Below are 13,802 nucleotides of genomic sequence, written 5' to 3'. Positions count from 1 at the left end.
ATTGTACCATACTATACTCAGTAAGTTGGAACTATACTATACTCAGTATAGTTGGAACTATACTATACTATACTCAGTATAGTATAGTTGTACTATACTATACCAAATATAGCTCAAGTACAGTATAGTTGAACTATACTATACCAAGTATAGTCTCAGTATAGTATAGTATAGTACACGTCCCCACGCCTAGGATTTGTAATCATTGGGTTCGCAACAGGCCCCGGCCCCGGCACTGCAGAACTTGAATGATTACGTAAACCACTTGGAGGGGACTGTACAGTGGCAGCCTTGGCAAGAGGGTAACAATTGAAAGTTGTTGTGTCTTTGGACTCCTGTGACATAGAAATTTTGAACCCACCCACTGTCCCATGGCTTAGACTCCATCTCTCTGGAGACCCCATGCATACACAGCTTCAAGATTAGTGCAACACAATGCCGGGTTGGAGGCCTCAGAGATAGTCACAGATAGAAACCCAGCAGGTTAGGCGGTCCAAAGCCCCCCCCACCCTGCTTGGTGAATCCACAAACTTTGAGTTACTCACCTACACTCAAGAATGATTAAGTAAATCTTGGATGGAGAGAGAAGAGCTCAAAAGTTTGCAAAAGTACCACAAATAGTAATTATGAGAGGTGAAATGTAGGAAGGAGAATTGCAGACAAGCTTCCTTGAGGCACCTGTGAACCTTTGCTTAGTTTCTGTTGCTGCTGTAGCAGGTATGAATGCTCTTATTGCTTGATAAGGTTCTTTGTCAGTGTGATATCTGAAACACACTTTTGTTTTTATGCTGCGATGAGATTGACATATTCTGTTAGTTACTTCAAGTGATCAGATCAATCTTTGAATAGCATCAACATGTAGTTGTTGTATTTCAGATTTGTGTACTTTCCTGTTCTCCATTTTTCTTCATCTAGCAGGTCTATTTTATGTTTTGATACCTTTTTTGATTTCAATGGTAGCTTCTGCAATAAATATTTTCAAATCAATAAATTTATATACATATATTTCTCATTCAGAGTTGGCACAGAGGTTTTATCAAGGCTCTAAATTGCTTGAAATTGCAGAGAATGGATGTATTCTTATAAGTGCTGTTTTCTTGCAGTGTGAATCCATCATTCCATGGCATCTCTTGAAAATTGAACCACTCTATCAGTAGCCTTATAAAACACTGTGTCTTCCACCCATTCATCAACACCTTATAAAAACTGATTACATTTTCACCTTCACCAGAGGAGGGATGGAGGGGTGCAAGTTTTCAGTTTTGTTATTTGGTTCCACATATGCATTTGGGTTTCTCTCCTCTTTCTAATTTATGACAATCTATGATACATGTCATTGCTCTAATCCATCATCAACTTCCATGAAGTGTTATTGATATCTTGTGACATGAAATTTATTTCAAGGCCCTTGTACAGGTGCTGTTTTGCGTATGACAAGTTTATACCTTGAAACTACTACCCGCCGCAAAACAACCTCTGTTATGATTGAAGTTTATCAAATTATATATCAACAAAGCTTTATAAACTCAAAGCTAGACAAATTACGAAAAACATATATAACTTCGTTTACATTAAAAAACACGGAAAAAAATCTCATTGAAATTTTCAAAAAACGTAACTTCATTTAAACAAAACAGAACAAAAAACTGCAAAACTTGAGTAATCATCCAACCCAAGGTAAGTCTCTAAGTATAAACAAATCTCTTTCTAATCTAATTTTAGCAACTTCTAAAGCTTGTAATTTGATTTTCAATCTATTAAATTCAATTAATTCCCAATGATTTAAAAATTGATTTAAATCGTTAAAGATATCTTTACGATTGATTTTTGAAATCAAATTTCGATTTGAGTTCAATTCTTTATAAATCCTTTCTATACAATTAATTTGTGATTTTCTTAATTTGTTAATCAAGTTTAAATTTAATTTTTTAAAATCTATAAAATATAAATAATAGGTTCTTGATGGCATTCTATCTTGAGTTTTGGGGATTTCTTGTAATTCAATTATGTTTTGAGTTGATAATTTTAAACATAATTCTCTTGAATCTTTCAATGTCATCATAGCAAATTTTGCTAGCTTTTGAATTGAAGGTAATCATCAAGATGAAGCAAAGAAAAACAAGGTTCAATATCTATTCAGGTCGGATGCAGATAGAAAATGAACATACATGTTTCTCATCTAATCTACCTTTGTTCAACAAGATCCTAACCACTCTAGCCGCTTCAATACCGAGTGTCTCCCTAACAATCCTTGTCACCAAAGCTTTTCTTAATTCGACCGAATACTTTCCATATTCAATTTTAAATTCTCTCATTCCTCCACTACCACTCCCTCCTAAAGTAGTCGAATTTCCCTTTTTCTCTGAAACCATGGCAATTGGATTCATTTGTGATAAAAGTTTATCTAGACTTCCATTTACAAATACTGATGTACTTGAGGTACCAAAATCATCTTGTTTCGATATGATTGATAGTACTTCGGCTGCAAGATCTCCAGTATTTTTCAGTTTTAAATTGAATTGTCCATTACTTGTTTTTGTTGGAAAACAAGTTTTGAGCTTTTTGGCTTGATCTCCTAATCTGATTACAATTGATTGAGCAGAGATCGGTTCTAAAAACAGAGATTGTCTCAATTCAGGCAGCCTTAAAATCCTTGAGAGCTGCGAAAGCGGAAAAGGTGAAACCAGATATTCAGGGCTTACCTGAAACTAGATCTTGAGTATCCCTTTGCTTAGCTTCAGCCAAGGATAACATTGCTTTCATCACAAGTGCGGCTTCTTGGTTGTAAGACCTTAAGCACTCTTGTTCAAATATCTAAAAAAGTAAAATCAATGAACATGTCTTTTTTCCAAATATAAGGAGTGTACTGACTGAATTTCGAATTTTGATATCAAATCTATCGTAATTCACTCGTACAAACATGTCATCCTGTACAGATCAATCTTCAGTTGAAGAAATATGATAGCACAAACAAAAAGACTAACATCTAAGATCGACTCCTCTATCTTTGATCGTTTCCCACCTCGACCACCTGCATCAATCGTCATTTTTCTTTTTTTCTAAACATAGTAAACATTTTCATTTTGATGAGACTTTGATGAGATCACGATCAGTCAACTTCTAAAAACAGCGGTCAACTTACAAGATCAAAGGCACATAATTCATCGAATTCTCGATCCCGCTCTACTACTACTTTATCTACTACACGTTCTTTTACGGCTCTTAAATCCTTGGGTGTTGGTATACCTGGGATCTCGCTAATCATCTCTGGAAAAGGAAACGAAAAACAGAGATTGATTAAATCTTGTAGTTGAAGGAGATAAAGGGAATAAAGGCACTGACGTTTTTCCCATGCAAGTTCCAAGTCCAGTGATGCAATTGAGTGTGATGGTTGAGAAGGCTTTAAGAAACGTTCAGAAAGTAAGTTTAAGATGTTGGATCGAATGATTTGACTCTCTTAGAAGAAAATGAAAAAAACAAACATCAATTAGCTAATCAGAGCAAGGAAGAGCAATCCAAAAAACAACAAAAGTTGAAAGATTAATTTAGAATAAAGAACCTTTTGGTTTATGAAAGAAGTTGAAAGACTAACTTTTTAAAGATTCGCTTTTCACTTCATGTGAATCTGAATCCGATTTCATCGAATTTGAATTTGAATTTGATAATAGTGAAGCGATAAGTTGACCGATTCTTATTTTTCCATTCTCTAAAACAAATTCAATAATCGAACTTGATTCAATACCAAATAATTCATCAACAATCGTGATATATTTCCCAAATCGAATTCTAGCTAAAATTTCATTTGGTATCACTTCGAAATATTCTGGTGAATTAGTTTGAGTTGATGTGCTTGCGCTTGAAGTTTCCGAATGACAAACACAGCTGTGACAAAACAAAACAAAGTGATATTTTTCATCAGAATCAAAGTTTACCTTCATAAATCTATTCGAGAAAAATCTCCCTTACTTTTGTTGAATTAAAGTTATAAGTGCCGATCGGATCGAGTGAGAAGTGAGTGATGATAATTTCACCAAACTTGAGAATGGTAAACGACCTCTTCTCAGTAAAAGTGAGCCGATTTCCTATTTACATTGAATTCAAGTTTTTAATGTTAGTGACTTTATATTTGAACATTGAGATTGAGATGAATCTTGACTTACTCCACAAGCGTGACCATATAGCGTGGTTAATAAATGTTCACATAGAGTTATATCTTGTGGACCAATCATCGATTCTAGTATTCAGTTTGACTTGATTTGACTTTTGAAGGTGTCGAAGGAAAATGCTGAGTCGGATTCAGGATTTGTGGGTTTGAAGTTTAAATATGCTTCACGGGTTTTTCGAAAAAATGAGATCCGACTCGGATATGTACAAACTCGACCAGATCCGATGGCCTCAAAATTCGAAACTTTGCAGGGCCTTTGTGAGTTTCTTTGACATCTTTCTTTGCCCTTCTATCATAGTGCGTCTCAAGTTGGCAAAAATTGGGTGAAACTTTGCGTACCTTGGCCTACCAGCCCTTCAAAAAACATAAAAAAAGTCACTAGCATCGTGAGTCGCAGGTGGGGCTTTCTGAAAATTTTCTAAAGAAATAATAGAAACATCATTTTGATGTAGGGACAGTGCATTTGAGCCTTTCCAACTCGAACCTATTGTACAAATATCTATGAACAAAGTTGCGTTATTGCTTCATGCGCCCCGAAACAATTAAGGACATGTTCCCTGCGCTAGCTCTCTGTAATAGAGCCAAATCCAAAACATTGTGGATGCCAGGACACGAAGTCATTGGATGGAGTGAGGCAGAATCACATGAAACTCAAGAACATGCAACAGATACATCGTTTGAGTTGTCTTGCAAAGCGGGACTGTGGAAATGTGAGGTCTTTGACTCCACAGTAGAGACCTCACGATCAAATCTGTTTACGCACTTGACCACATAGAGAAAGAAGTCAGGCGACAAGAGCCTCAACTGGCATCAGGACACTGCACGCCAAGTAGCCCTCTAGCCGTATTCATGATTGATGAAAATTTGAAACAAACTTTTCAAAAGTCTGGAAGAAACTTTTTGTTGAGGATCCCTCTGAGGATTGTCCGAGGTTGAAAAATTAATAGTCCATATCACAACCCAGGTTCCGATAACAGACCTGAAGTTGAACGTGATTTTAATGGACGATAGAGTAATGCGACTGAAATCCCTATCACTCCGGCGCGATCCTTTCTTTCTTCAAATGGTCATTGATGAAAGACTTTGGATGCGCGGAGGCCAGAGCTTGGCCGTCTTCATAACCCGTCCCACTCTAGCAGACTTCTAGCGCTTGACAGGGCAACTGAGCGTGACTCGGACCTGGTGTCGGCATGAAATCTCCATCTTGACTGACGGCACAATATTCATGGCGCACAAGCTCGAATGTAAAATGAAGCTATGTGCAACTGTGAGCGTATATAAGGAAGTCTGATTCTTTGATTCTCTTTCAATCCTCTTCACACTTCTTGTGGTTTCTCGCACTCGTCACTCTACCTTCTTATCCATCCACATCACTTTCTCCATCAACTCATCAATTCCATCAGCAACCCGTGTTCTCCATTGATTAAAGCCTCACCCCCTCTATCATCCTTCATCCAAATCTTCATTGCAATTGCAGAGTGCTTTCCATCCATCATCCGCGTTATCACAATCTTCACATTTACTTTCAAAAAATGTCTTTGACAAACCTTGGCTTGAATCTTGCTGCAATGTCTTCTGTCGACACTTGGTTTCATCTCAAGCGAGCCATTCTTCGAAATGCACTCAATACCAAGATCACCGGAGATTCCTCGATCCGACAAGATGTAAGCCGTTCATTTCTTTAGCTTGATACGGAAGCCAGATCTCTGATCTGTTTATCATTGTGCTATCAGGATGTCGTGCTGTCGTACCCCTTCAAGCTCTTCCCAAGCGATAAGCTTCTTACTTGGACTCCTCAAACCCTGGTTGAGGTATGTTTATTTTCTGTCTGCGACAATTGATCACGATCAATTGAAATAGATGCTTATTCCTTTTACTTTTAGATCACATCCTCTGATGATCAACTTCCATTGGTCACTGATAATTCGGGAGAAAACTGTGATACTGGATTCAATTCTTTATACCGCGACCATGGCACAGTTGAGATCCAGCTTCTCAGATCGCCGGCTAGCTTGGTATCTTTGGACAGTTTATCCTGCTACTCCTGCGATTCACAAGAAGAAATCAACAATGAATCTGAAAGCTCCTTCAATTCTCTGTTCGAAGACGATTCCATCGAAAACCCTCTCATCTATCAAAAAGTCGACTCAGTATCCACGCCTAATCCCACGGATATTCTACTAGCTGAACGAAAGTCACTACTTGAACCAATCTCGTTCAAAAATCTTTCATGGAATGAGCAAATCAATCATCTTGCTACTGATGAAGAATGGGACGACCATATTGATGAATTGGCAAAGGAGTTTGAAAAAGAAATGGGATTTGACTCCGATATTGAATGCCTATCATTCGACCAAACCATCACCAGGATATCAGCTGGGTTTGATTGCGAAGAAGAAGAAGGCGAGGACGGAGAGTTCGAGGATGTATTATTATCACCAGTATCTTCTGAAGCAGAGGAAGCCGATCAATCTTTTAATTCTTTATTTGACGGTGAAGATAGCATGATGAATGAGCTTGAAATCTCTGTTGAGAATCAAGAAACAATCCAAGAATCTGGCAATGTGTTCAAACTGACTGAGGAAGAAAAACAAGAATACCAGTTATTATCTCTACGTAGACACGCAAGAGCAATTCGAAGAAACCCACACCTTTTTCATCTTTTCCGTTAGAAAACTGGTAGAGATGTTGAAGTTTTGCTGGTAGTTTATAACCTAAAAAATGATATCTCATTTTAGATTTTGTCATCAGCAATATAATCTTAACCTCATCATCCTCAACAACAGTTGAACTTGAAGAGATTATTGGTATATCTCATCTCACAACAAAAAAGACTGTTTCAAAAACTAAAATTTCTTGTATATCCAAAATTCTGGTCAAAACCCATTGCATATTCCAAATCTTTGTATCTTTCTTATATTCAGTATCAGTATTTCTTTCTCTTATTTTTGTAATCTTGTTTGATTTATCTAGCAGCAGAAATGGAACTATTATATCAAAAAAAGCCTTTTAAACCTCATGACCCAAAAGACACTTGACAAGAATATTTTCTGTTTGACACCACTGACACCTTGGCCAACCAAAAAATGATTTTCAAGAAGGCCATACACATAATGGCTTGTGATATTTCACAGCAATAGGGCAGTTCAAGTTTGAAACGGCAATGAGAAATCACTGTGCCTACAGCAAGATGCTGCTTATAATTCTTTGAAACACTGAGAAAGTCCTACCTGAGGAGCACATACATGACAAAATGAAAGTTGAAGTTCTGAAATTTTACAGCACATGGAGGCCAAAGCACTTCTAATTGTTCTTGATAACTTGAACTGCCCTAAGAGGTTCTATTCAGTATGCATAAGTACTGGGACTAAGTTGGATATTAGTACCACCCAACAATAAGGGAAATTGTGCCTCAAATGATACTCAAGGTTGGATTGTAAAATTATCATTTAGATTGTGTTTCTTTGTTTGATTGTTGGGGCGGCTGGGTAACAGCACAGACCAAAAGAAAGAAATCCATTTACAGTTTTTTTTGCCTCTGACAAGGCTGGTCTTTTTGAGAGAGATTTCCTGTATGTACATTTTATACCATCAAATGCGGAAACTTGGGGAAAATTATGATGAGGTTCAGAATTTTGCCAAAACAAAGGATCTTGAAAAGTTCACAAGGTTCAGGAACTTTGTGGGTTACCATTCCATTTGATGGCAGGCAACTGTTACATCTACAAATTGAACTCAATTCTTGAACCTCATTGGAGGACTGTTGTTTTCTGAATTTTGGGTGGTGCCAATGGGAATTACCAAGTGGTAAATGCTATGCTCAACCAGAATAGAGTTTTCTCAGATTGTTCTTTGGTCATGTGTTTAAACAAACTTTTTTTGCTAAATGACTTTTAGATTTCTCAATTTCTGGTGTAAAAGAAATTACAAAAAAAATGAAAGAAATAAAGATACTGATTATAAAGAAGAAATATACAAAGATTTGGAATATGCAATGTGTTTTGATTAGACTGTTGATAGTGTGACAAGTGTGGGAAACAGCAAGAAGTGTGAAGTGAGGAGAATCACAAGGGAATTGGAGAAAGAGACATCATTTTATATGCTCACAGTTGCATAAATGTTTCATTTTATGATCAAGCTTGTGCCCCATGGAAATTTTTGCTGTCAGTCAAGATGAAGATTGAATTCTGACATCCAGAGCTGCATTCCCCTGTTGAGAGCTATACAAAGTCTGCTAGAGTGAGACGGCTTATGAAGTCTAAGATGACCAAGGTCTGCCATCCACTCATCAAAATTTTTTCATCACTGACCACTTGAACAGGGTGTGGTCTGCGGGAGTTTGTTCACATCACTCTATTGACCATTAAATTTGCATTCAGGTCTGTAGTAACAGCCTGGGTTAAGATACAGTCTATGGTTTTTTGAACTATGGAAAATCATTGGAGGGATCCTTGATAAAGCTGGTGAAACACTTGGACTGAAGATCACTTCTGTGTCTGCATTGTGGCCTTGACCATCACATGAATGGCTCTTGATGTCCTTCAAGCTCTACTAGCTAGTACTGGTTCCTCTATCCTCTCTGGGCTTTTGGAGAATTGTTTTTTTGAATATGTGCAAGGGACAGGCACATCATCACACCAAGGCTTCCCTGAGCTACAAAACCCAAATCTATTGACCGGCCACCCCCAACACCTCCCTGGTACAGTGCACAATACCACAATGAAAATTTTCTCACTAGGTATACATCAAACTAAGAAGATAGAAAGAGGTGTAGTGTAGCCCTCCATTGTTGGAAGCTCATCTTTTCCTTAGATAGATGAGGGATGATTCCCTTATATGTACTGATAGCTGCTGCGGTGAGTGCTGTTGTTAGTCTGTTCAAACACTGCCTCTCTATGCTACTATTTAAGTTTTGAGATACCAAAGATGTGTTTTGGTTCTCGGCTTCTGTGAGAGTCTCAAGTCAAGTGGACCTCACACAAGGGTTTGCTAAGGCTACAAATCTCAGGAGAGCTCAAGTGACACTGTATATGAGTTTGTGATTATGAATTACAATATCTGACACCTGTGGCACCTGTGGCACCCACAAACTGAAACTTTCAGCAACAACAGCATCAAACAATTGGGGCATAAGCCTCACTTGACAAACCACTTAGACAGCATCTCACAACTCATGTACCATCAAATGACCACAATAACACAACTGCAATTAGGTCACACACCTCTAAAGTTATACTTGAACCGCTCCAATCAACCCATCAACCCTAAATCAACTCAAGTCCCGAGCTTGCAGTGGCTTTCTTACCTTTGCAAGCTTGGTGCCCTGGAGAGGGAATTGCAATACATCAGCTACTTTTGGTGAGTAAGCAGGGACCCAAAGAGGCCCTCCTCTTCTACAGCCTTGCATCTTCTGTAGTTGATACAATATGGAATCTCTGAGGGGAGGAATCTCTTCAAAACATCTAGATGAACAAGTTTGGGTTTAGATCAAAGTTCACTGATCAATCATCAATCTTCTTGCAAGAGAAAGAAGAATGTGTTTAGGTCCTTTGTACATTTTGTTTCAAAAATACAGTAACCAAATTTCAAATTTCAATGTTTCTTTCTTTATTGAGAAAACTCAGAGCAAGATATGAGAAATCTAAATAGACAGATATGATGAGAATGGGCACAGGTCCGCCCAGTTCAAATCAGCATGAGGGTAGAATGAGACAAAGTGGGCGATTCTGAGGTTTGAAAAAACCTCCAAGCCAAAATCAATATTTGAACCACTGGCTCACCAGAACCTGGTGGATAAGTCTAAAGGCCCTCTTCAGACCCCGGAGATTGCAAGGAAAAAGGGTCTGCCTGTGAGACATACTTAAGTTGGCGGTTAAACCCACCTGTAAATGCCAGGAGGGGCTTGAGACTGTTGAAAACTTCCTTTTCATTTGCCACAGATACAAACAACCCCTTGCAAGACTCAAGAAAACCACTTTCCAACTCAGAACCCAAATGAACAGGACAATCCTGTCTAACACCAGAGCCTTCAAAGCCATAGCAACTTACTGCAACTCAAGCTGGCAATTCCAGACCAGATGGGTCTGGGCTACCGTCACTGACGTGCACTATCCTTTGGACACCCCTTCGCCTTGGGAGTGACCTCTCCTTCCATGTGCCCTGATTGCTTTTACCCAATTTTAATACCTCATAATCATGTACACACACATCAAGCAGCTACTACTAACCTTTTTCCTGAACAGCCACATGGCTTTCATGGTACTAGAAATAAGTGCCGAGTGTTTGATAGTCTTAGGACTGAATGAACACTTAAAACCATGCAATCAAAGAATAGCACTGAAGCCTGGCATTTATTTCTACAGTGGTGCAACCCTCATGCATCATTTTAGAAATTGGCAGATCCGGGCGCGCCGTCATATGCCTGCCGCATCCGCCCCTGTGTGTGACTCTGGACGCGCCCACAGTCCTGCACAGTCCGGTGGTTTGGATCCTTTCTCACACGATGTCGACATGAACAGATGTGAACACAACCTGATAAGTGTGGTACTTGGATAAGTTTAGGCCAGAGGTCGCGGCCACTGGGAGAGCCGTGGCTGTCAGGCTCTGACACTGACACTGACTGTCAGTACCACCCACAACCCATGAATTCATGGGTGATAACACACTACGGACAGGTGGGACACTACCTGTCACATCCCCTGTCTTTACTGTGGTCATCCCATTAACAGACAAAAGACAGTCCTGGTGAAAATCATTCAAATGTTTCACCCATTTCAACCCTCAGACTCTCATTCTAACAACTGACATAAAGAAATCTTATTGACCAGTAGGGAGAGGATTGTAAACAAACTCAAAGCTCATCAAGAGAATCAGGACAAAGAGCTTCCTTACTTTCTTCCGTTAGATCTGACATCTCTTCATTTAAATTGACCACTACATATGATCACAGCAAGATATGTACCGACAAGTTTGGAATTTTATTACACCCTGGTACCTCATGCTTGTTTGACAGCTCAGAGTCCAAATGAACAATGAAGTCACCATCTTTTTTACCCAGTCTTTTGGTTTTTGCATGTTTGCAAAAGATCAACCAAGTTTTTGTATTCCATTGCTTATCCGTAACAAGTAATAGAATTGATAGAACATTGACAAAGCCAAGACAAATCATTGATTTTTAAACACTCAAGGCATTGAGAAGTTCAAGAAGTTTCTCAATCTATATATGAATTCAGGTTTGTTTACTTGATGAGAGAACGGTTAAAGGCCGATCAAATCTGAAGACGGATAAACCAAATCTAATCTGTTTGAAAAAGATCATTGATCATCTTACTTAAGCATTTAAAAGAGACAGATAAGCCCAAAAAGATTAATTTTCAAATGAGTATGAAATCAAGAAAGTTTGAAAGCTATAAGATGTTTTGATAGTATGTAGAATCTCCAAAACGTTGACTCAAATGAAAGTTCAGAAACGTCTCTGTTTCCTAAAAGGAGATTTGAAAGCAAGGAAGTAGAAAAAATGAACAAAAAAAGGGGTATACAACTCAATTTGATGTCAGTGTTTTTGGGTGAAAGGGGGATTAACCATTTGAGAATTTGCATTCCAATTTCCACAAATAAAACCTGATATGTTTTTGACTACTCCTAAGATTGGAATAGGCAAGCCCCTCCTTGCCATGTAAGTTGGGAAGGGGGAGTCGGGAGTCCGAGAGCCCGTCAATGCGCTGAAAGCAAGAGTTGATATACAGCCGTTTCAAGAAAGGTTGACAACTTCTTTTGGAGAAAGTTGTCTCCGCAGCGGGTAAAACTAGAGACAAAACTCAATTTACAGGTTTATTCTTTTCTGTATTCTTCCAATTAGCGGAGAGACAAAATTGGGTGAGGGACAAAACAGGACAAAACCCGGGTTTTGCACATTGGCGAGATTTTCAAAAAAAATTGATCTTTGTTGAAACAGCTGTAATGTTGGTCTTTTGGAGGCATCCAGTTGCGGTCAACTTGGGGTAAGGCCGTGGAAGAGGTGGTAATCGATTAAGTGGAGGTGTGGATTAGACAAGGGGGGAGAGGACAGAGGACAATAACACGGCCTGTCACACCGGTATGTCACATGAATGAAAGGTCTCACCAAGCTTTCATCGGGGATGTGACGTGGCGGAAAGAAAGCGTGAAAGGAATGTGCTGGCTTTCACGGGAGAGGGAAAGGTCACTGAAAGGCCTGACTGTCAGTGGCCTGACAGTACTGTCAGCAACACAGCAACAGTTACGGAACTGGTTCCGTACCTGGGGTACCGGTGCAGTAGCTGAAAAAAGGTACTGCAGAAAAGAAGTACCGGGTACCGTGCATGGTTACACGCACAGTACTCGGTTCCGTACCTTCAGGGCGCGCTTGCCTTATGACCTAAACGCCAGTATTGTAGCTTTTACATAGGGTAGGTACGGTACAGTACCGGTACCTCCCCGAGAAAAGGCGGTACGGTACAGTGGGGTGCCTGCGCAGGTACGGCACAGTACCGCGCCTAGTACCTTCACAGTATCTTGAACCATATCACGAAACAAGAAGATATTCACATTGTAAAAGGAAAAGGAAAAAAGAGGATTAAACAGATAACAGGACAATAGAGAGAATAGACCAAATAGACCTTATTATTATGATGAAAGTTGAGAAAAAAAACAACTCAAGAGCAATACTGATAATAATATCAACCCCGTCGTTTCCGAGCCTTTCCATCATTCTCAAGACAAAGTTTCATGGCATCTGATGCCTGTTGAAACTTACCTTTGATCTCTACGCCTTCTACCGACCACATACGTCCAGAAACCAGCCTTTCGATTGGCCGAGGCAAGAGGGAGCTGCAATCAGCTGTGCAAACATCGGCAGCCGATGAGAAGGATCTCTCAACAGCGCATGCCGTCCCACTGATTGCCAGATAGTCGCGTGCAAGGTGGCTGAGGATAGGATACTTCCCTTCGTTCACCTTCAAAAGGACAAGACATCAGTCAGTTGGTTGGATGACAAAGAAGTATGAAAATAATTACTCACACTCCACCATGCCAGAGCTAGGTGCGGATTCTCTCCCACCTCCAGGGCGGGCTCTTCTGCCATCTCTAAGTAAGAACGAAGCTCGTTAGCTGTGTTCTTTCGATGCTGCTCTTTGTGCCGAAGGAAATCTTCATCGGTCGTGCCTAGAGAGTGTCCTGATTTCGCAGCAGTTGAAGATGATTTTGATGTGTATGGACCGTGGACTTCGAGTTCACTCTTAGTTTTTTCATAAGCTGTTTCAATGAGATTTTTGGCGTAAGTTGTTTGAGTTGAGCCGGTTCCAAAGGCATAGTCAAAATAATCTAAGCGCAGACTTGGATGCATGATTGTAGCAAGGATAAGTGTGTCCGAGGCAAGAGCCTCTTTGAGGTAGGCTTCGACACGCACTAACATCGCGTGATACATTGGAAAAAGTGGTTTGGCCCGTGACTTGGTCCCATCGATTTTCTTCTGAATCTTCTTCTTAAGCTGAACGTATTCACGGATGACTAAAGATCCTGTCGGTCCGTCTTGTTCAAAGAATTTGGTGAGATCTTCAGAATCCTGAAATAACGCCATGATATATTGCTAGTGTCAATGCCAATTCATCTAATCCATGAC

The 13,802-nt window shown here is 39.5% G+C and overlaps 2 protein-coding genes across 2 annotated transcripts; one reads left to right on the top strand and one right to left on the bottom strand.

The window, feature by feature from the left end:
* Nucleotides 1-1,663: 1,663 nt before the first annotated feature.
* On the bottom strand, nt 1,664-4,229 carry MELLADRAFT_84617 (uncharacterized protein; the record flags this gene model as incomplete). The annotated part of the gene is made up of 10 exons (XM_007407970.1): nt 1,664-2,077; nt 2,169-2,611; nt 2,703-2,814; nt 2,872-2,928; nt 2,985-3,059; nt 3,143-3,267; nt 3,343-3,456; nt 3,593-3,882; nt 3,967-4,082; nt 4,161-4,229. 10 exons carry the CDS (start codon nt 4,227-4,229, stop codon nt 1,664-1,666), a joined length of 1,815 nt encoding a protein of 604 aa, XP_007408032.1.
* A 1,468-nt stretch (nt 4,230-5,697) lies between these two features.
* On the top strand, nt 5,698-6,837 carry MELLADRAFT_61726 (uncharacterized protein; the record flags this gene model as incomplete). Its single annotated transcript, XM_007408215.1, has 3 exons — nt 5,698-5,829; nt 5,899-5,976; nt 6,049-6,837. 3 exons carry the CDS (start codon nt 5,698-5,700, stop codon nt 6,835-6,837), a joined length of 999 nt encoding a protein of 332 aa, XP_007408277.1.
* Between the last annotated feature and the right edge of the window lie 6,965 nt (nt 6,838-13,802).

The sequence above is a fragment of the Melampsora larici-populina genome, assembly GCF_000204055.1.
Source record: "Melampsora larici-populina 98AG31 unplaced genomic scaffold MELLAscaffold_11, whole genome shotgun sequence".
NCBI lineage: Eukaryota > Fungi > Basidiomycota > Pucciniomycetes > Pucciniales > Melampsoraceae > Melampsora > Melampsora laricis-populina.
The sequence above is the reverse complement of the archived record's forward strand: the minus strand, read 5'-3'. Positions and strand labels throughout refer to the sequence as shown.